This window comes from Hyperolius riggenbachi, chromosome 11, assembly GCF_040937935.1.
Source record: "Hyperolius riggenbachi isolate aHypRig1 chromosome 11, aHypRig1.pri, whole genome shotgun sequence".
In the NCBI taxonomy this organism is placed as follows: domain Eukaryota; kingdom Metazoa; phylum Chordata; class Amphibia; order Anura; family Hyperoliidae; genus Hyperolius; species Hyperolius riggenbachi.
Window position 1 is genome coordinate 2,208,620 of NC_090656.1, and position 24,109 is coordinate 2,232,728.

The 24,109-nt window shown below is 47.5% G+C and overlaps 1 protein-coding gene across 2 annotated transcripts in view; it reads left to right on the top strand.

Moving 5' to 3' along the window:
• Positions 1–24,109, top strand: part of HYDIN (HYDIN axonemal central pair apparatus protein) — a 606,889-nt gene that overhangs the window by 435,335 nt on the left and 147,445 nt on the right. For both annotated transcript variants that reach the window (XM_068260328.1, XM_068260329.1), the window contains 8 exons: positions 394–493; positions 582–750; positions 5,765–6,006; positions 7,890–8,010; positions 10,926–11,130; positions 13,552–13,787; positions 21,025–21,176; positions 21,924–22,113. In XM_068260328.1, coding sequence (XP_068116429.1) covers positions 394–493; positions 582–750; positions 5,765–6,006; positions 7,890–8,010; positions 10,926–11,130; positions 13,552–13,787; positions 21,025–21,176; positions 21,924–22,113 — 1,415 coding nt within the window. The remainder of the gene's footprint in view (positions 1–393; positions 494–581; positions 751–5,764; positions 6,007–7,889; positions 8,011–10,925; positions 11,131–13,551; positions 13,788–21,024; positions 21,177–21,923; positions 22,114–24,109) is intronic.

Below are 24,109 nucleotides of genomic sequence, written 5' to 3' on the forward strand. Positions count from 1 at the left end.
GCATAGCACATAGGGGGACAAACATAGGATACAGGGGCACAAACAGAGTAGGATACAGGGGGACAGATAGGGACACAGGAAGACACAAGGGGCATAGGAGGACACAGGGAGACACACAAAGTACAGGAGGGCTATAATAATTGCTGTGAGAACATCCACAAGATGCCCCTGGACCATAGACACACCAGGTTTGCTATATTTTTTTTCCCCTGGTTGTTGCCCTCTAAACCTGGGTGCGTCTTATAGTCCGAAAAATACGATGCCTTAACTGTTACTGAGGAGGCTCACTGTTTATCCATCTCTAAGTTAGCCAATAAATGGTATCATTCTGATTCAAAACTTCTTGCTTTTACTGATGGCTAACACGGTACAACACTTTACTGCTTCTATCAGGCACAGATGGAGGCCTGGACTTTGGGGTGGTGAAAGTGACGGATGAAGCCAAACATATCTTATCCCTGAAGAACAAAGGCAAATATGAGATTGGCTTCAGGTGAGTGGCTGAGAGAGCCATAATGTGTCTCGTAACATATAATATGTAATGTGCCTTTTACAGAGTGTGAGCTCTTCTGTGTTTACAGTTTCTCGCTGGAAGCGCCTAATCCCACAATGCCCGACCTGGAGTCCATATTCTCAATCCTGCCCCAGAAGGGGACACTCAGCCCTAGTGACCGAGCCACTCAGGTGCAGATCATCTTCCAGGCGAAGAAGGAAGTACAGATTGCAGACAAGCCCATCCTGAAATGCCAGGTGAGAAATCACCGCAGTGGTGACACACATAGCAGGGGGATGTAACAAAATGTGGTCGTCTTGGATCAAACCCTGTTCCCCTTTGTCCCATGTCGGGTTCTCTTTCAGGACGGGAACTACCCGTGAAACTTTGACCTTTAGAGTTCTCTTAACAATCTGAGAAACAACGTCATCAAACCTGGATGACAGGATCCATATGGGATCTCCACTCACACAATGTGTTCCCCTTGGAAACTCCCCCTTATCGGAACAATTATGAGAATATACCTTGAATGTATCACTAGACCTTATGTTAAAAAACCAAACCTTTCCTTCAGCCACCGGAACTATTGGTTTGGCTTCAGGGTGGATCTTTTGAATGGTAGCCTCGCATTCTGCGTTATTGAGCCTGCAGGCTTCTTCACTAAATTTGGCTTGCCCCGGCCAACGCAGATACTTCTGCAAGAATTGCCCGCATGAGGACAACTCTACTTGCTTCACCTCCCCGTCTAGCACCAAAAAAGGTTGACCTCTCAGGTCCTGGTGTAAGACACGGGTTGAGGTGGGAACTACGGAAGTAGCGGTGCCTAAAGGAATGTTGCACCGTTTCCATTTGTTCACCCAAACATCTCGAAGCTGCCATGCAAAAGATCCTTCTGCAGAAAAATTAATATACCTCCCCTTGTCCAATCTCTCGCTGACAAAATATGTCCCCAGCTGTCCTGATTGGACCTCTTCCCCCCTTACGTCCTGAGGCACAATATGTACCTGAGGTCGGGAAGACTGTACTCTCTGCAATCTTTCGATTAAGAGTACCTCTTCTTCGGTAGGGAGTCTAATCATGAGCTTATAATGCAACATGAAGATTTGCATAGCTAGGATATGATGACTGTATCTATCTGTCTTTCTGTGATTTGAATAAATAACGGAAACATTGGAGAAGCCTGAGAAAGTCTATCTACTGTTTGCTGTGTGGAGAGTCAAGTGATCTCACAGTCTGTGAGACGATGGTGTCGAAGCAAGGTGATAAGAACAGTTTATAACAGGGGACGTCACTTCCAGCTTCTCTTGGTGTCACTCTGAAAAACTCAAACAAACAAAAACTGGATATTTGTTTCGAGCTCTGCCTGAAAACTTGTGAGTAGCGATGAGTAGAGATGACGGTTTTCTGAGGAAAGATTTGTAGTTTTCTCATTGGCTGGTCATAATCAGCCTGCATATCAATGAAAAGTATCACGAGATGATGTCATCAAGCCCAGCCAACAAGTCTCTGAATGGTTAGTTGCAGTCATGTGATCTAGTTCTGGTTTATATTTAGGGTGAGTGTAACCCTACACGGCGGCGAAACGACACATCGGCATCCCCAGGCGGGCCTAGAGCTGCAAGGGGGCCCTAACTACCATCACTCCCTCTGATGAAGGGTTTTTGTGGCTGCACTTGTTATGGGTGTGAAGATTACGTTGCCCACATGAGTTTTATGATGCTTGTGAGATGGGCCCCCAGGCCTTGAGAGTATCTGAGGCAAAGGAAGGGGTGTGACCATTGGGGGCCCATCAAAGCTTTGCTGGGGGCCCCATGACTTGTAGTTATGCCTCTGCTCCCATCTGTCTGAGGCTTAATTGCCTCTGAATCTTTAAAGGGGTTCTGTGGAGTCCTTTAATAATCAGACACTTATAGGGTGGCCATCCGTCCAGATTTAGGGAGGACAGTCCGGTTTTTGGACTGTTTGTCCTCCGTCTGGCGCAAGGCAAGGGAGGACAGCCAGATGTCCTCCTTTTTGGGCTGTGTGGAGGAAAGAAAGAGCGCAGAGAAGAGGAAGCGGTGGGCACAGTGGGAAAGGGGGGACATATCCCCCCCCCTCTCCTCACCTTTGGGCTTCCCCTTCCTCACTCTCCCCTCTAGAACTAAAGTTTTGGGGTGACTGGCTGCGGGCGGGACTTACCTCTGCCTCGCTCCAAGCGCTGCGTAGTGACGTCCGGTTCATGAGTTATTTGAGCCTGTTCTTTCCTGTGAGTGTAATGATCTGACTCATCCACTGAGCCGAATCAGTTCAGTGGATGAGACAGGAACTGCAGCTGCAGTTCCTGTCTCATCCACTGAACTGATTCGGTTCAGTGGATGAGTCGGTCATAGGAAAGAACAGGCTCAAATGACTCATGAACCGGACATCACTACTGCTTCGCAGTGGAAGGAGGCAGGTAAGTCTCACCCGCTGCCAGCCACCCCAAAACTTTAGTTCTAGATGGGAGAGCAAGGAAGGGGGAGCCCAAAGTGGGGGAGATGTCCCCCCTTTCACACTCCTGTACCTACCGCTCTCCCTTCACTGAGCTCGCCCCTCCTGCCAGGGACACCTGGCTAACTATTCTGGGGACACCTATAGACCTGGCTACATATACTTGGGACACCCATAGCCCTGGCTACATATACTGGGGACACCTATAGACCTGGCTATATATACTGGGGACACCTATAGACCTGGCTACATATACTTGGGACACCTATAGACCTGGCTACATATACTGGGGACACTATACACCTGGCTATCTGTACTGGAGACACCTATACACTTGGCTAACTATTCTGGGGGAACCTAAAGACCTGGCTACATATACTGGGGACACCTATAGACCTGGCTACATATACTGGGGACACCTATAGACCTGGCTACATATACTTGGGATACCCATAGCCCTGGCTAAATATACTGGGGACACCTATAGACCTGGCTATATATACTGGGGACACTATACACCTGGCTATCTGTACTGGAGACACCTATACACTTGGCTAACTATTCTGGGGGAACCTAAAGACCTGGCTACATATACTGGGGACACCTATAGACCTGGCTACATATACTTGGGATACCCATAGCCCTGGCTAAATATACTGGGGACACCTATAGACCTAGCTATATATACTGGGGACACTATACACCTGGCTATCTGTACTGGAGACACCTATACACTTGGCTAACTATTCTGGGGACACCTATAGACCTGGCTACATATACTGGGGACACCTATAGACCTGGCTATATATACTGGGGACACCTATAGACCTGGCTACATATACTGGGGACACTATACACCTGGCTATCTGTACTGGAGACACCTATACACTTGGCTAACTATTCTGGGGGAACCTAAATACCTGGCTACATATACTGGGGACCTTATACACCTGGCTACATATACTGGGGACACCTATAGACCTGGCTACATATACTTGGGATACCCATAGCCCTGGCTAAATATACTGGGGACACTATACACCTGGCTATCTGTACTGGAGACACCTATACACTTGGCTAACTATTCTGGGGACACCTATAGACCTGGCTACATATACTGGGGACACCAATAGACCTAGCTATATATACTGGGGACACCTATAGACCTGGCTACATATACTTGGGACACCTATAGACCTGGCTACATATACTGGGGACACTATACACCTGGCTATCTGTACTGGAGACACCTATACACTTGGCTAACTATTCTGGGGGAACCTAAAGACCTGGCTACATATACTGGGGACACCTATAGACCTGCCTAACTATTCTGGGGACACCTATAGACCTGGCTACATATACTGGGGACACCTATAGACCTAGCTATATATACTGGGGACACTATACACCTGGCTATCTGTACTGGAGACACCTATACACTTGGCTAACTATTCTGGGGACACCTATAGACCTGGCTACATATACTGGGGACACCTATAGACCTGTCTAACTATTCTGGGGAAACCTAAAAACCTGGCCATCTGTACCGGAGACATCTATAGACCTGGCTAACTACTCTGGGGACACCCAAAGACCTGGCTACCTATTCTGGGGACATTATACACCTGGCTATCTATTCTGGGGAAACTATACTCATGACTACTTATACTGGGAACACCTATAGACCTGGCTACCTATGCTGGGGGTACCTATTTTGGAGTAACTGCTGTCAGATTATCTGTATTTATGGGGAACCGCTGCCATATTATGTATGTTAGGGGCACGGCTGCTGCCAGATTTTGCGTATTTTGGGGAACTGCTGCCAGATTGTGTATGTTGGGGGACCACTGCTGCCAGATTACATGTATTTTGGGTGTTATGTGTATTTTGGGTGATCTGCTGCCAGGTTTCGTGTATTTTGGGGAACTGGTTCCAGATTATGTGTATGTTGGGGGGAACTGCTGCTGCCACATTGTCTATTTTGGGGGAACCACTGCCATATTATCTGTATTTTGCAGGAACTTCTACCAGATTACGCGTATTTTTGGTGAAATGCTGTCAGATTACATCTATTTTTGGGGGCTACACTACGACAGAGCTCAAATTCCCCGGCAGACAATTTACACCACTGCTAATGTCATGTATATTTGGCCCCACCCATGACCACACCCACGTTATGCTTGACCACACCCACTTTTGGCACGCTCAGTACGATGTCCTCCTTTTCAGGGTGTGATGTCCTCCTTTTTGGGGTACCGCAAGTGGCCACCCTAGACACTTACCTGGGGCTTCTATCAGCCCCCTATAGCTGTTATGTCCTGCGCCGTCCTCCTCCGATCACTCGTTCCCTGTTGCCGGTCCCGATCTAATTTCACATGCGCACTCCCGCTCGCGTCTCCTGGAGCTTACTGCACAGGCCCAGTACAAGAAAACCTCGTACTGTACCTGCGCAGTAACCTCCCGGAGATGCAAGCGGGAGCGCGCATTATTCGTCTTGTTAGACAAATAATTGCCCGGTGCCGGCGGCGGGGAATGAGTGATCGGAGGAGAACGGCGTGGGACATAACAGCTACAGGGGGCTGATAGAAGCCCCAGGTAAGTGTCTGTTTTTGTTTATTGCAGGACTCCACATAACCCCTTTAAAGATCCAAGCAGAAGGATAGACTGCCAAATTGCTCTGATTAATACTGATCATTAGTGTTTATTCTGGAGCAAATATTTGATGAATATAATATAGTATTAAGTGGGAGTGGTTTAGCTGCACTTTGCATTCTCTTATTCTTCTGGAGGTCTGCGCAGGTTATTGAACCAAATCTCAGCGAGGGGGGTGAGACCATTGCCAGCATCCCCATCCGAGTGTCCGCCTGTTCCGCCTTCTCCAAATACCGTCTCACCCCGTCATCGGACATCAACTTTGGAGCCATGGTGCTTGGAATCCGTAAGCTGGGCACCTTCACCCTGGAGAATTGTGGGCTCCTCGAATTTCGCTACAACATCAGCAAAATGATTCGTGAGGTGATGATCCAGCCAGCCAAAAGAGGGTAAGAGGAAACATCGTGTCTTCGTGTCACTCTGTGAGGTCATTGCATGCTGAGATGACAAGCTTAGGCATATACCTAACCGCAGACATATGCAACGCACAGGCGAGTCTCTTCATAAGATTCCCAAGCGGGAAAAAAGAGCAGCGTAGAACTAAAATGCCAAAATATACTAATACACATCCATACAATTAGGCCATACACAACTTTCAACTTTTACTCTAACCACAAAGAAGGTAGTAAAAACATGGCATTGCAATGAAGGATATACTGTATATACTCACATATAAGCCTAATTTTCAGCACAAAAAATGTGCTGAAAAGTTACCCCCTCGGCTTATGTGCGAGTCAGAGGAGCAGAATGGATGGTGGTTTTGTTACTGGCAGAGGAGAGTAAGGATCGTGCACTAGTGATTCTGCTCTTTCCAGCTGCCTCCCTGCTGTGTCCCCCATCCCCTACAACATGGTGTGCAGAGTGCGCTGCTCGACTACCTTTGTCCCCGGCTTGTGGAGCGGAGCGTGCAAGCAACGTGTCAGCGGTGCAATGATTGTGTGGCATTTGCTGTCTCATATGTATGACCCCATCTAGTGGTGTCTTGAGACACAGCTGTATCATCCTTTGGGCACATCTGGCTATGGGGAGGGAGGCTGACTTGTGCTTGGGGCACATCTGGCTTCTGTGGAGGGGCTATACTGGGGAGGGGGCGTATACGCGAGTCAATCACTTTTCCCTGGTTTCTGCTGAAAAGTGGGTACCTCGGCTTATACACGGGTCGGCTTATATGCTAGTATATACGGTACTTATGCAATGCATGGCAAATACAGCGGGAGGAGCAGAGGTGATCAGCGATGGTTTCGCCCTGCATTTGGGTCTTTCTCAAGAACGTAGAAGGGCCGGAATCTGTTTAAATGCGGGAATATGGTCTTGAGAAAGCCCAGATTGCAGGGCGAAACACTCATTGACTTCCTGCACTCCTCCTGCAGTATTTGCTGTGCAGTACATCCTCTATTGCAATGCCATGTTTTTACAATCTCCCATGTGGTTGGAATAAAATGTGTGTGTTTGACTGATTCATTGAAGAGGGTTGTTCTCCCTAATATAATAATAATGATGTACACAAATACATAAACTCCTATTTATCATGGAGAATGTGTGTTTAGGATCACATCCAGAATCAATGTGTTATGGAGGTTACTGCATTGAGATCACGTGACAAATAGGGATGATCGATGACATGCAAATAATTCTGCCTTGCATGCAAATTTCATTCACGTTTTATGCAGCTTAAAATTGGGCCAGTTAGAATTGACAGTTCATTTGACTGGCATGGTAACAATCTTAATAGAATTAGATGTACATTTGTTTCAGAGTACAATGCATTATAAATTACCTTTTTCATATGTCACTGTCACTTACAGTATCTATAATGTGACAGATCTGACAGGATTTAGACTAGTGCAACTCGTCATGAGGGCTTCTCAGGATTTTTTTTATATTACAAAGCGCTCCCTGACCAGCAGTGGCACAGTTCTACTGCCAGAATAATGGGTTGCTGCTGCTGCTGCTAGTAGCTGGCCGGCCTGCATCTTTGCATTTAAAAAGAGTAAAGGAATATTTCAGAAATCCCCTTGAAGAGATGAACTAGTCCAAAACTTTTCAGAAGCTGTCAGATTAATACTAGCTACTGTAAGTAACGGCATCATAATAAAATAAGTAATTTATAGTACAATTTACTCTAGTCGAAATGTATATTTATGCATTTTAAAACTTACAATTTTCACGATAATTGATCTTTAAATATGACAGATGATCTGTATTCAGCCTGTAGTCTCTGAGAATGCTTGCTCCAAACTGAAAACAGTAGTAATATGTGTCTGCCTTGCAGGCCTCCTTATGGCGCCAAGAGGTCTCGATCTCGGGAAGGTTCTGGATCCAGCAGATCTGTCGCCATGAGTAAAAGCAAACGTGCAGATTCCCAGCTGAGGGAGACGACCGTCGCTGGACAGGTGAGATCTCTGCAGAGATCTGTGTGCTCTTCAGAGGAAGGGACTAACATGTAACAGGAAATAGAGATTGTGCCAGCTTCCTGTCACAAGAGACTGCTTCCTGTTCCATGTCCTTCAGGTGCTGAAGTTCTGTGTGTGGTCAGAGCTGACAAGGAAATGGATGGATGCGGTGGTGAAGTTCTGTGTGTGGTCAGGGCTGACAGAGAAATGGATGGATGCGGTGTTGATGTTCTGTGTGTGGTCAGGGCTGACAGAGAGATGGATGGATGCGGTGCTGATGTTCTGTGTGTGGTCAGGGCTGACAGAGAGATGGATGGATGCGGTGCTGATGTTCTGTGTGTGGTCAGGGCTGACAGAGAGATGGATGGATGCGGTGCTGATGTTCTGACTGTGTGTGGTCAGGGCTGACGGAGAAATGGATGGATGCGGTGCTGTGTGTGTGGTCAGGGCTGACAGAGAAATGGATGGATGCGGTGCTGTGTGTGTGGTCAGGGCTGATGGAGAAATGGATGGATGCGGTGCTGAAGTTCTGTGTGTGGTCAGGGCTGACGGAGAAATGGATGGATGCGGTGCTGTGTGTGTGGTCAGGGCTGACAGAGAAATGGATGGATGCGGTGCTGTGTGTGTGGTCAGGGCTGATGGAGAAATGGATGGATGCGGTGCTGAAGTTCTGTGTGTGGTCAGGGCTGATGGAGAAATGGATGGATGCGGTGCTGAAGTTCTGTGTGTGGTCAGGGCTGATGGAGAAATGGATGGATGCGGTGCTGAAGTTCTGTGTGTGGTCAGGGCTGATGGAGAAATGGATGGATGCGGTGCTGATGTTCTGTGTGTGGTCAGGGCTGACGGAGAGATGGATGGATGCGGTGCTGTGTGTGTGGTCAGGGCTGACAGAGTAATGGATGGATGCGGTGCTGTAGATGTCAGAGGAAGTGATTTTGGTAGATTTGGTAACATCAGTGATTGATGTCAGCACCATTATGTTACTGGAAGTGATGCCAGTCTCGAGGCTGATGGTACAGGAAGTCAGAACTAGATTCTCCAGCATTTCCCCCTGAATGTGGCCGCTCCAGTGTAGGTAGCAGATGTGGCCCCAGTATTAAGTAGATTGCCCCCCTCCCCCCGTATAGCCATACCTGTCAACTTTTTGAGATGATAAAGAGGGACACTTAAGCCACACCCCTGCCACACCCCTAATCATGCCCCGGTCACAACCCTAGTCACGCATACCATAAAGATTTCATAAGAAAAATATGTTGTCTTATAATTTAAACCACACTGGTCCTCTCTATTCTGGTTCATTTTCCTTCATATTAGGAGGAAAGAGGGACAGGGCTCCCAAAAATTGACTGTCCCTCCGAAAGAAGGACAGTTGGGAGCAATGTATTGCTGGATAGTATAGATAGATAGATATACCTCCAATTATTGGCCTTTCCCTGCCCCCTTCCATGACATGTGGTCCCTTACCGCCCCCCACCCCCACAATGCACAGTACCAGATCAGGTACTATAGTCAGGGAGGGGGCCTCCCACACCAGCCCCCTGTGCCCCTCCTCCGGCCCTAGATATACACAACACAATCACTGACGCTGGCTGCAATCAGTGGAGTCACGTGACTTCACAATCAGCCCCGCCTGTCACTGGTAGCTGCGCGCTCCCTCCTCCTCACAGGACATGTTGTCTCTCCCTTTGGCTGCCGTGTCTCCACTGAAATGTAACTTCAGGTTGACGTGACACAGTTACCATGGAGATGCTGCACTACTGGAAAGTTGTTCCCTCACCTTGTAGGCTCCATGCCTTCCCCGTATCTATCAGTAGTGAGTTACTTACTGCTGTGCAAAAGACTGTCTATTGCAGGCCTGTAAGGAGGAAGTCCAGGGGGAAGGGGCCAGAGTTAGTGGGTCACATGAAAGGGGAGGTGTTTGAGCACCCAGAGCCCTCCCCCCATGCACATGCCTACCCCCGTATTAGGCAGCCCCCTCCCCAGTATAGATAGCCAGATGTGCCCCCGTTATTAGGCAGCCCCCTCCCCAATATAGATAGCCAGATGTGCCCCCGTTATTAGGCAGCCCCCTCCCCAATATAGATAGCCAGATGTGCCCCCGTTATTAGGCAGCCCCCTCCCCAGTATAGATAGCCAGATGTGCCCCCGTTATTAGGCAGCCCCCTCCCCAGTATAGATAGCCAGATGTGCCCCCGTATTAGGCAGCCCCCTCCCCAGTATAGATAGCCAGATGTGCCCCCGTATTAGGCAGCCTCCTCCCCAATATAGATAGCCAGATGTGCCCCCGTTATTAGGCAGCCTCCTCCCCAATATAGATAGCCAGATGTGCCCCCAGTATTAGGCAGCCTCCTCCCCAGTATAGATAGCCAGATGTGCCCCCGTATTAGGCAGCCTCCTCCCCAGTATAGATAGCCAGATGTTCCCCCAGTATTCGGCAGTCTCCCCCCTTTACCATGAGTGCCTGTGACTTGTGGCACCAGGCTTATGTCACTCATGCGCAGGTCCTTGTTGTACAGGCACTAGTGGTAAGGTGGACATGGCGGTGATGGCAGAGGAGGCCAGGAGTCACACCGGTGGAGAGGTGAGATTTCAAAACACTACATGTGGGCACGGGGGAACATTTTACACTCGGGGGGGGGGGGGGGGTTGCCGACCACCCAATCCATCACATGCGATCGAGATTTTCAGCGTGGATTGGGTCAATCGACCATAAAATTTGCAGATTCTCTAGATATCTGGCCACCTCTAGGCTCATAGCGGTTTATCCGAGGCAGTGGTGCGTCTTACTAGGGTTTTCCTGTGTAGGAAGTTCTGCAGGTCTCATTGGCGCTATACCTGATGCTGTGTAATATGAATGAGAGGCTCGTTGTGCACATCCTGGTGGTCTTATCGTTGGCCTGCTGTCCATGTTTCAGGCACGCCTTGTGCTGGGAATGTTCACCGTGTCTCCTGGCTTTGGGAATATTCCTCCTGGAGGTCAGCAGGTCATCAGTGTGGAGTGTCTCGCCGACCAGCTGGGGAAGAGCGAGGAGTTCCTGGCTGTAGATGTATCTGACCGAAACCCAGATGACCACCCAAGCGGCATCCCGTTCAGACTGGTGACTGAAGCCTGCGTCCCAGGTAATGCCAGCTACACTGGGCACATCTATCACTTAGCCTGCGTCCCAGGTAATGCCAGCTACACTGGGCACATCTATCACTTGTCATTGATGAAAAACAGACGTTTTGCCTTCTTAAAACTGAAGGTATTTGTGACTATTCAGGTTGGAGTGAGCCTGATGTCTCCCAGAATGCATTACTGCTAAATATGCAAATCATCCCTTGTTGTGCCTGATAGCTAGCCACACCTCCAGATCCGCTGGAATGCAATGATGTGTCAGCTTGTTATTTGTACAGAGCCATAATAATCCAACATGCATGCAGACTGTTCCGGACTGATTGATCCTCATCAGTGCATGGCATGGATTAATGAGGCTCTACGGGGTACGACTTGAAACACCCAGAGTTACAAGTTACCCAGCAAACTCAGAGGAGTTCTGGTTCACCATGAGCTTGCTGGGTAATCTGTAACTTGTCATTAACCTGTCTCTGGAGCTGTCCGTAGACTTCATGCTATACATATAAATGACCTCTGTTGACCTGACATTGAGTAGATGTGACTGAATGGGACGCTTATAAGTTTGTAGATTTGTGGTACTTATAGGCGGGGCCAGTCTCGGGCTCCTGGTCCTCTGCAGAAAGTCTTGAAGGATTTTCTTGCATAATACTGCAAAATTTAAAAAAAACACTTTACACACACACACAGTTTATTGCATACACCCCAATGTACCTAGGTATATTCTGTTCATTGAAGTGGGATGAAACTCCATATTAACTGTCACTTTTAGTGTTCACTGTCAGATTTAGGAGAAATGTATTAAATATGAAAAAAAAAAGTTTCTGCTGGTTTTCATCTTTACTGTTACAAAAGTGACATTAAAAAGCATTGTGCTCAATTGCACATTGCATGAAATTGCACGATTCCGCATTGCATGAAATTGCACGATTATGCATTGCATGAAATTGTACGATTCCGCATTGCATGAAATTGCACGATTCCGCATTGCATGAAATTGTACGATTCCGCATTGCATGAAATTGCACGATTATGCATTGCATGAAATTGCACGATTATGCATTGCATGAAATTGCACGATTCCGCATTGCATGAAATTGCACGATTCCGCATTGCATGAAATTGCACGATTCCGCATTGCATGAAATTGCACGATTCCGCATTGCATGAAATTGTACGATTCCGCATTGCATGAAATTGCACGATTCCGCATTGCATGCAATTGTACGATTCCGCATTGCATGAAATTGCACGATTATGCATTGCATGAAATTGCACGATTATGCATTGCATGAAATTGCACGATTATGCATTGCATGAAATTGCACGATTCCGCATTGCATGAAATTGCACGATTCCGCATTGCATGAAATTGCACGATTCCGCATTGCATGAAATTGCACGATTCCGCATTGCATGAAATTGTACGATTCCGCATTGCATGAAATTGCACGATTCCGCATTGCATGAAATTGTACGATTCCGCATTGCATGAAATTGCACGATTATGCATTGCATGAAATTGCACGATTATGCATTGCATGAAATTGTACGATTATGCATTGCATGAAATTGCACGATTCCGCATTGCATGAAATTGCACGTTCTTTTCAACAAGTGTGGCCCCAGCCTGAGCCTTTGGATAGGTCGCAGGATGCAGAGGATCTGCCATATATTCTTCATACAGGTGCAGTGTGAGCAGGGCAGTATACTGGTAGAGTATTATAGGTCCCAAGTCTTTTTGACTGTGTCAAGCTATTCTATACTTTATTTTTTTTTGCATAATGGTTCATTTTGGGTTATGGAGGAGTTCTGTTTCTGTAAACATTTAGCTATGATCTGTTTCCTTTCTAAAAATAAGTCTGCATCCAGTCCAACTGCCGTGTAGCCACACCCACTTTTGCTGCTGCCATGGTAACCAGACAGCATCATCTCCCATACTGATCGGCTACTGAGAGCTGAATAAACATTAATCTTCACCTGAGGCAGCCAAAGCTTTACTTTGGGGTTTTTAACCTTATAAATCAGAATAAGTGTATGGAATTCCAGAGATTAGGACAGAAGTTACAGCTGTGTCTTGTTAGTTTATTATCACTTCAGGTTTCCATTAATTGCATCTGTGGCACCCAATGTGGCCTCACTGGTCATAAATCTCCAAGGCCGGCTAATCGAAGCTTCTGCCATACTGTATTTCCCATTGTTCCTGTTATGTATGTTATGTAACATTAGAGGGACAGTTTAAATTGAAAAAGTATCACTGTACTCAGGAGAAGCATTCTGTAACTTAAATGAGGTATGTGATGGGAAGAAAGACAAATGATTGGTCCAATACACTATATCATCCCCCCCCCCCCCCCCCCCCCTCACCAGTGATACCTGATTGTCAGTGCTCAGAGTCCAGCATGTGACCTCTTCTGTGCTTGCAGGATTTATAGCCGATGACATCGCCAGCATATTTGAGGAGCATCGTATCATCAGAGATGCGCGGGTCCTGCAGTGTCTGCCACCACTGCCATCCGGAGGAATATACCTGAAAGACGAGAACCGCTTCATATTCTGGAACGTCATCGTGGGGCAGACTTCCTGCGCTCGCTTTAAAATCATCAATCCTGGAAAAGTGCCCTGTGATGTGGCTCTGAGTGTCAGGCCCATGTCTAGTAAGGTATAGACCCCCTTACACATCTAATGGTTTCTGTGTCTAGTAAGGTATAGACCCCCTTACACATCTAATGGTTTCTGTGTCTCTGAGTGTCAGGCCCATGTCTAGTAAGGTATAGACCCCCTTACAAATCTAATGGTTTCTGTGTCTCTGAGTGTCAGGCCCATGTCTAGTAAGGTATAGACCCCCTTACAAATCTAATGGTTTCTGTGTCTCTGAGTGTCAGGCCCATGTCTAGTAAGGTATAGACCCCCTTACACATCTAATGGTTTCTGTGGCTCTGAGTGTCAGGCCCATGTCTAGTAAGGTATAGACCCCCTTACACATCCAATGGTTTCTGTGTCTCTGAGTGTCAGGCCCATGTCTAGTAAGGTATAGACCCCCTTACACATCCAATGGTTTCTGTGTCTCTGAGTGTTAGGCCCATGTCTAGTAAGGTATAGACCCCCTTACACGTCTAATGGTTTCTGTGTCTCTGAGTGTCAGGCCCATGTCTAGTAAGGTATAGACCCCCTTACACATCTAATGGTTTCTGTGTCTCTGAGTGTCAGGCCCATGTCTAGTAAGGTATAGACCCCCTTACACATCTAATGGTTTCTGTGTCTCTGAGTGTTAGGCCCATGTCTAGTAAGGTATAGACCCCCTTACACATCTAATGGTTTCTGTGTCTCTGAGTGTTAGGCCCATGTCTAGTAAGGTATAGACCCCCTTACACATCTAATGGTTTCTCAGATGAAATGATATGTTCAAATTCCACGTCTGATACACCCAATCTTAAATTCTGTTAGTATCGCTGTAGAGTGCTGCGTGTTTCTATGCACAAAAACAAGGTTAGCAAGTTAAATTGATGTTTTCCATAGATTTTAGCAATGTCGAGAGCCGTTGCTTTAAAGGAAACCAGAGATGTTAAAAACGAAAGATTTGATACTCACCTGCGGCTTCCTGCAGCAGCATAAGCTGGTCCCTCGCAGTCCTCCCACGTGCCTCCGTTCTGCTGCTATCAGCTCCGGTAAATGGCTAAGTCGCGTCAGTCGGGGTCTTCTGCCATGCGCGGGAGGTTTTCACATGCGCAGAAGACCCTGACTGACGCCACTTAGCCAGTTACCGGGGCTGATCGCGGCTGAACAGCAGACCGCAGGAGAATGGCGAGGGACTCACTTGTGCTTATGGGGCGGGAGGAAGCCCCGGGTAAGTATCAAATCTTTCGTTTTAACATCTCTGGTACACTTTAAGCGGACATTAAGGTGGCCATACGACTTATCTGCATGCTTGTTCGGGGTCTTAGAGGCAGAGGATCAGCTGGACAGCCATACAATTTGCATTGTTAAAAAGGAACTAAATATGGCAGCCTCCATAACCCTCTCAAGTCAGGCGTGCTTTACAGAATATACAGGTAGCCCCGACTTACAAACAACCAGCCGATACAAATGGCTCGAAAATGGGAACTAGTCAAAAAATAATTTTTCAAAGAGACCGTGTACAGGGGCGTAACTAGAAACCACTGCCCCCCCCCCCCCCCGCCACCCCCGCAAAACTTAGGATGGGGCCCCCTCCCCCTGCACACTGAATAGTGGCTGTCTACAAATCTTTGTATGATTCCTTATCAGTGGCTGAGCAGATGCAGTCATTAAAACAATTGTGCAGAGAGCAGAAAGCTTCTGCTTTCCTCGCCCTTATGCTAGGTAAACACGATACAGTTTTCCGTTAGATTTACCTGCCAGATTGATTTTTTCCAACATGTCCAATCTTCATTTCGATCAATTTTCCAATCGATTTCTGTTCACGTCTATGGAGATTGATCGGAAAATCATTTAAAATTAAGATCGGGCATGTTGGAAAAAAATGATCTTGGAGGTAAATCTAATAGAAAATTGTATCGTGTCTACCGTTGTCAGTTTCTCAGAACGGGGCCCCCTGTGGCCTATGGGCCCCCCTGCGGCTGCATCCCTTGCAGGGTCTATTGTTACGCCCCTGACCTTGTAGTTTTTCAGAAAATCGATCTAAAAAAATGTATATATCACAGACAGGGCAGCCCTGACAGCATGGGAGGCTCCTGCTGTGGGTGAGGCCTCAAGCTGCAGCCTATTGGTTCACCTGGGCCTAGCTGCACCCCTAATACATACGCAGGCAGTGGTGTATTTTCTCTAGAGCGGATCAGTTAAAAATGGCGCCCAGCGCCGAAAGATAAAAACGGCGCCCCATTGACTTACATTATAAAACAGTATTTATAGTTTTAAATGTTAAAAAATGGTGCCGACCTTTTGAACGAAATTTATCGTTTTAAAACTTGTTTTTTTTTTTGTCCTGCCTAAATGTTATTTATCGTTTTAACCCCTGCTTTGCTGCCGTTTGGAAAATGTCTGCCCGCCGACTTTAACGTTTAATAGCACAGCCCCCTTAAAAGCTAAAAGCACCAAATTTGCAGGGAATGTTAAGAAGAAAATTGTTTCAAAAAGACCTTCTAGTTTTTGAGAAAATCAATTTTGAATATTCTCCTTCTGACCGTGGGAAAAATAAACGCCCGCCGACTTTAGCGGTTAATAGCAAAGCCCCTTTAAATGCCAGAGACACCAAATGTGTAGGGAATGTTAAGAAGAACAGTGGGAACAAGAAGAAAAACATTTTTTTCAAAAAGACCTTATACTTCTTGAGAAAATCGATTTTTAAAGTTCAAAGGAAAAAAGTATCCATTTAAATCGCGTAATGACATTTCTGCGGGAAACAATTCCCGCCGACTTTAGCAGTTAATAGCAAAGTCCCCTTAAATCCTAGCAACACCAAATTTGCAGGATATGTTAAAAAGATACTGGGAAACAATATTTAAAAAAAAAAGTTAGAACATTTTATTTATTTATTTATTTTTTAATTTTTGTTTTATGTTCTGAGTGTGGGAAATTTTTTGAAAAAAAATGACGTAGGGTCCTGCCCCCCAGGCCTCTGTAACCCCTTGTTTTCCATGCAGGCTGGGATAGCCAGAATGCGGAGCCCCGGCCGACTGGGGCTTCGCACCCTGAGCTATACCAGCCCACATAGTCCATGGTATGGGGGGCTCCGGGGAGGGAGGGGCAGCCAAGCCTTCCCCTTCCCCCCCTTTCCTGGAGCCCTTGTCCAATCCATGGACAAGGGGCTCTTCCCCACCTCCGGAACCCCAGGAGGAGGTGGGGCTAAGACTCCCTGGGGGGGGGGGATTGATGGTGGCATCTGGGAGTCCCCTTTAAGAAGGGGAACCCAGATGCCTGCCCCCCTCCCAGGAGAAATGAGTATAGGGCTACTTTGTACCCCTTACCCATTTCCACAAAGGGTTAAATGAAATAATAACACAACCACAAGAAAAGTATTTTAATAATCTTAATTAACCACAAATACTTACCTGTACCTTTAAAAAAATGTTCCCACGCCAATATATCCTCGGAAATGATCCAACGAATAACAGTATACTCTTATCTTGCGATCTTCAATTACCTTGATTGCAGATCTCCCACAGCAATTAGCAGTACTATACCTTACAATGCGTCCTGCGTATGGATGCATGGCACCGGCTCCCGCTGTCCTCCCCACCACCTCACCTGTCACCCTCACCTAGCCTGGAACAGGTATACAGTGGTGGGTTCACTGAACAGAACAGGTATGCAGTGGTGGGTTCACTGAACAGAACAGGTATGCAGTGGCGGGTTCACTGAACAGAACAGGTATACAGTGGCAGGTTCACTGAACAGTACAGGTATACAGTGGCAGGTTCACTGAACAGAACAGGTATGCAGTGGTGGGTTCACTGAACAGAACAGGTATGCAGTGGCAGGTTCACTGAACAGAACAGGTATGCAGTGGCAGGTTCACTGAACAGAACAGGTATGCAGTGGCGGGTTCACAGAACAGGTATGCAGTGGTGGATTCACTGAACAGAACAGGTATGCAGTGGCAAGTTCACTGAACAGAACAGGTATACAGTGGCGGGTTCACTGAACAGAACAGGTATGCAGTGGCAGGTTCACTGAACAGAACAGGTATACAGTGGCGGGTTCACTGAACAGAACAGGTATACAGTGGCGGGTTCACTGAACAGAACAGGTATACAGTGGCGGGTTCACTGAACAGAACAGGTATGCAGTGGCAGGTTCACTGAACAGAACAGGTATGCAGTGGCGGGTTCACTGAACAGAACAGGTATACAGTGGCAGGTTCACTGAACAGTACAGGTATGCAGCGGTGGGTTCACTGAACAGAACAGGTATGCAGTGGCGGGTTCACTGAACAGTACAGGTATGCAGTGGTGGGTTCACAGAACAGGTATGCAGTGGCGGGTTCACTGAACAGGTATGCAGTGGTGGGTTCACAGAACAGGTATGCAGTGGTGGGTTCACTGAACAGGTATGCAGTGGTGGGTTCACAGTACAGGTATGCAGTGGTGGGTTCACTGAACAGAACAGGTATACAGTGGTGGGTTCACTGAACAGAACAGGTATGCAGTGGCAGGTTCACTGAACAGAACAGGTATGCAGTGGCGGGTTCACTGAACAGTACAGGTATGCAGTGGTGGGTTCACAGAACAGGTATGCAGTGGCGGGTTCACAGAACAGGTATGCAGTGGTGGGTTCACAGAACAGGTATGCAGTGGTGGGTTCACTGAACAGGTATGCAGTGGTGGGTTCACAGTACAGGTATGCAGTGGCGGGTTCACAGAACAGGTATGCAGTGGCAGGTTCACAGAACAGGTATGCAGTGGCAGGTTCACTGAACAGGTATGCAGTGGTGGGTTCACAGAACAGGTATGCAGTGGTGGGTTCACAGAACAGGTATGCAGTGGCAGGTTCACTGAACAGGTATGCAGTGGTGGGTTCACAGAACAGGTATGCAGTGGTGGGTTCACAGAACAGGTATACAGTGGCAGGTTCACTGAACAGAACAGGTATGCAGTGGTGGGTTCACTGAACAGAACAGGTATACAGTGGCAGGTTCACTGAACACAACAGGTATGCAGTGGTGGGTTCACTGAACAGAACAGGTATGCAGTGGCAGGTTCACTGAACAGAACAGGTATGCAGTGGCAGGTTCACTGAACAGAACAGGTATGCAGTGGCGGGTTCACAGAACAGGTATGCAGTGGTGGATTCACTGAACAGAACAGGTATGCAGTGGCAGGTTCACTGAACAGAACAGGTATACAGTGGCGGGTTCACTGAACAGAACAGGTATGCAGTGGCAGGTTCACTGAACAGAACAGGTATACAGTGGCGGGTTCACTGAACAGAACAGGTATACAGTGGCGGGTTCACTGAACAGAACAGGTATACAGTGGCGGGTTCACTGAACAGAACAGGTATGCAGTGGCAGGTTCACTGAACAGAACAGGTATGCAGTGGCGGGTTCACTGAACAGAACAGGTATACAGTGGCAGGTTCACTGAACAGTACAGGTATGCAGTGGTGGGTTCACTGAACAGAACAGGTATGCAGTGGCGGGTTCACTGAACAGTACAGGTATGCAGTGGTGGGTTCACAGAACAGGTATGCAGTGGCGGGTTCACTGAACAGGTATGCAGTGGTGGGTTCACAGAACAGGTATGCAGTGGTGGGTTCACTGAACAGGTATGCAGTGGTGGGTTCACAGTACAGGTATACAGTGGCGGGTTCACTGAACAGAACAGGTATGCAGTGGCAGGTTCACTGAACAGAACAGGTATGCAGTGGCGGGTTCACTGAACAGTACAGGTATGCAGTGGTGGGTTCACAGAACAGGTATGCAGTGGCGGGTTCACTGAACAGGTATGCAGTGGTGGGTTCACAGAACAGGTATGCAGTGGTGGGTTCACTGAACAGGTATGCAGTGGTGGGTTCACAGTACAGGTATGCAGTGGTGGGTTCACAGAACAGGTATGCAGTGGCAGGTTCACTGAACAGGTATGCAGTGGTGGGTTCACAGAACAGGTATGCAGTGGTGGGTTCACAGAACAGGTATGCAGTGGTGGGTTCACTGAACAGGTATGCAGTGGTGGGTTCACTGAACAGGTATGCAGTGGTGGGTTCACAGTACAGGTATGCAGTGGTGGGTTCACAGAACAGGTATGCAGTGGCAGGTTCACTGAACAGGTATGCAGTGGTGGGTTCACTGAACAGGTATGCAGTGGCAGGTTCACTGAACAGGTATGCAGTGGTGGGTTCACTGAACAGGTATGCAGTGGTGGGTTCACTGAACAGGTATGCAGTGGTGGGTTCACAGTACAGGTATGCAGTGGTGGGTTCACAGAACAGGTATGCAGTGGCGGGTTCACTGAACAGGTATGCAGTGGTGGGTTCACTGAACAGGTATGCAGTGGTGGGTTCACAGTACAGGTATGCAGTGGTGGGTTCACAGAACAGGTATGCAGTGGCAGGTTCACAGAACAGGTATGCAGTGGCAGGTTCACTGAACAGGTATGCAGTGGTGGGTTCACAGAACAGGTATGCAGTGGTGGGTTCACAGAACAGGTATGCAGTGGTGGGTTCACAGAACAGGTATGCAGTGGTGGGTTCACCGAACAGGTATGCAGTTGTGGGTTCACTGAACAGGTATGCAGTGGTGGGTTCACAGTACAGGTATGCAGTGGTGGGTTCACAGAACAGGTATGCAGTGGCAGGTTCACTGAACAGGTATGCAGTGGTGGGTTCACTGAACAGGTATGCAGTGGTGGGTTCACAGTACAGGTATGCAACAGAACAGGTATGCAGCCAGGAACAAGCTAAGCCTAACTAATCTTTCCCTATGAGAGACAGTCTGCAGCAGCTCGCCCTACTCTCACTAACGTAGGCACACGAGTGAGCGGAATGGCCGCCGCTGCCTGCCTTTTATTAGGGGGGGAGTGGCTCCAGGGGCTAGTGCAGCCTAATTGGCTACACTGGGCCTGCTGACTGTGATGTAGAGGGTCAAAGTTGACCCTCATGGTGCATTATGGGGCGAACCGAACTTCCGCAAAAGTTCGCCTGCGGGACCCGAACGCGAACCACTGAAGTTTGCATGGAACCGTTCGCAGGCGAACCGTTCGGTCCAACTCTAGTGCACCCATGGGTGCCACCCTAGGTGAGGGTGACAGGTGCAGGCAGGTGGGGAGAGATCGAGGGAGCTGGTGCTATACGTGCGCACAGGACGCATCCTAAGGTATAGTAACCGGCTCATCAATGAGGCGGTTCTTTTTGTATTGAATCAAATGAACCGGCTCTCGGTATACAGTGAGCTACTGATGATCCGGACACTTCTCTCTCTGCAGTCCACAGCTCGGATAAATGACATCTTTGACATCCAGCCATCCAGGATGATGATCCCAAGTCACAGTCACAGCTTTGTCAGCGTGTCCTTCACTCCGCAGAGCATGCAGATGTTCCAGTGTGTCTTCGATGCAGCTGTGGATGGAATGCCAAGGTATACAGCACATTACAATGGCCATGTTAAAGAGGCCCTGTAGTGACATAGCATCCAAAAACACTGTGGGAGGCTCCCTATATGTCTAGTACTAAGTTCATATATGTTAGGAGTAAATGGATTTTACCTCCTTTAACGACAAACAACAAAGGAATTCAAGACAACGCATTTCACGGGTGTTGGCCCTTCCTCGGGTCAATACAAAAGTGCCTTAATTAATAGTGAACCGTGGATGTGAGCGCCCCCTCACTGACACATAGTGGAATACAGTACATTATTCAGGATACAAACTTTTACACTATTTAGCCTGGCTTAAGCATCTAAAACACTTTCTCTAGCTATATATTGCTGCATGTTGATATGTAGTCACACCTTTCAACTGAGGCGTAGCCTAGGCTGTTAATTATGCAGAATTCTCACAACCAGAGCATTCTGGGAGACCAGAGATCTTTTCTACTGGCTTTAGAGCTCGCAGTTAACGAACTCATCTGCGGATACTTCCTGTGTCATGGTTTGTGTGTGTTATACTGTATAGGCAGGTTTGTCTTCTGCACCTGACATGTATTGCACATTAAATTATTGCTGTGTAATATGTTGATGCTCTAAAAATAAAATATAATAATAATAAAACAAATGTGTATTTATCCATTGTAAAGGATTTGTGAGGTTTTAATACAGAACCGCTCTGACTATCTATCCTTGTCATTTTTTTCCCCGTTTATTTCTTTTTTCCTTTTCCTCCTCTAGTGCTCTTTCTAAGTCCCGAAACTTGACTATTGACATCTGTGGTGAAGGAAACCTTCCTCGTGTCTCCATCTTACGGCCCGTTCTGCGCAACAAGCATGGGAACCCTGTCCTGCTATTCCAGAGGCTCCTGATTGGTCAGAGCCAACAGCTGCCGCTCGTCCTGAAGAATGAAGGATCTATCCCAGCACAGGTGAGGTGCCTATTGCCCGTCTCTGTGTACTGCATGTGCTGTATGTACTGTACTTATCATGGGAGAGCCATCTATAGAGAGGAGTACAGAAAGGCAAACTGCACTTTTGCGCTGTAAGGCTTGGTGATATAATCTTAGGAGTCAGCGTGTATGTCTCAGGCTATAGGTCTTGATCTTCGCCTAGCTATCCCTGCCTGGCCCTAATTAGGACTTAGGCAAGTAAGGCATACAAGCTGACGCAGAGGGCAGATATACCACCAGGAGCCACTACTGAGGCTAGTAACACAGTTCAACAGTATCACATACACAGTTCAGATAAAGTAATCCAGGTATAATAATCATTATGCAAAACTATTCAACAGCAATAGCAATTTGATCAGAGTTATGAAACAGTTCCAGCAGACTTGCATGCAGTACAGCAACAGATGATAATTGATGCAAGTATGACACAGTTCCCTTGAGTCTGCATGCAAGATTATGTGAACAGATAACAGAAATCCCAGATGATATATGACAAGTTATGCGAGACTATATGCACACTGTTAGCTGACTGATAAGGAGATTAGACTTTATACTTATCGTCCAGAGCAAGTGGCATACAGAGAATATCCAGTAACAGTCCAAGTTCGGTCCAGGCGGTAAGCAAGGAATGTCCAGTAACTTAGCAGAGGTCGGTCCAGGCGGCAAGCAAGGGATGTCCAGTAACTAGCAGAGATTGGTGCAGGCGGTAAGCAAGGGATGTCCAGTAACTTAGCAGAGGTCAGTCCAGGCAGAAAGCACGGGATGTCCAGTAACTTAGCAGAGGTCGCTCCAGGCAGCAAGCAAAGGGTGTCCAGTAAATTAGCAGAGGTCGGTCCAGGCAGCAAGCAAGGGATGTCTAGTAACTAGCAGAGGTCGGTCCAGGCAGCAAGCAAGGGGTGTCCAGTAACTTAGCAGAGGTCGGTCCAGGCAGCAAGCAAGGGATGTCCAGTAACTTAGCAGAGGTCAGTCCAGGCAGAAAGCACGGGATGTCCAGTAACTTAGCAGAGGTCGCTCCAGGCAGCAAGCAAAGGGTGTCCAGTAAATTAGCAGAGGTCGGTCCAGGCAGCAAGCAAGGGATGTCCAGTAACTAGCAGAGGTCGGTCCAGGCAGCAAGCAAAGGGTTATCCAGGACTTAAGCAGAGGTTAATCACAACAGCGTAGTCAAATACAATCCGAGGTCAAAGTCCAGAATGTCAAATAATGATCAGAGTGCACACCCAGCAACTAGCCACAGCTATGCTTATCACGGGTGATGACTGGGAGCACTCTGTAGGTTTAAATACAATACATCATCCAATCAGTGGCCGGTCGCACTCCGCACATCCAATCACACAGCAAGGCCCTGCCTAGGTGTCAGCTGTAAAGTCAGCTGACACCGCTCTGTCAGCTGACCACTCAGTCAGCTGTTCACTGGGAACCCGCCCTCCACCTATCAGGAAGTGCGGCCTGTGAGCCACCGGCTGCGTCATCAGTGGAGAACAAGCGCCGAGACCCGGAAGTAGCAGACTCAGCCCGGGTATATTCCTTATATGCACATGTTGCAAAGACAAACAAAAACAATATGCAAGCTTGCTTCCTCTGTTTTTATAAACATGCAGAATAAATCAGCCCTTGATATTCCTAGAGCTCACCCTAAACTGGGCTTTTAATCCGGTAAACGATTGATGATATCTGACTGATACTGATCATTTCTATGTGTATTGCCATGCTCCGCCACACGATATCCTGTTAGCAGTCTTCTTATGCAATGTTTATCTGACTGCTCCACACACACACTATACACACACACACTATACACACACACACACACTATATACACACACACACACACACACACACACACACACACACACTGTATACACACACACACACACTGTATACACACACACACACACACACACACACACTGTACACACACACACACACACACTGTATACACACACACACACACACACACACACACACTGCACACACA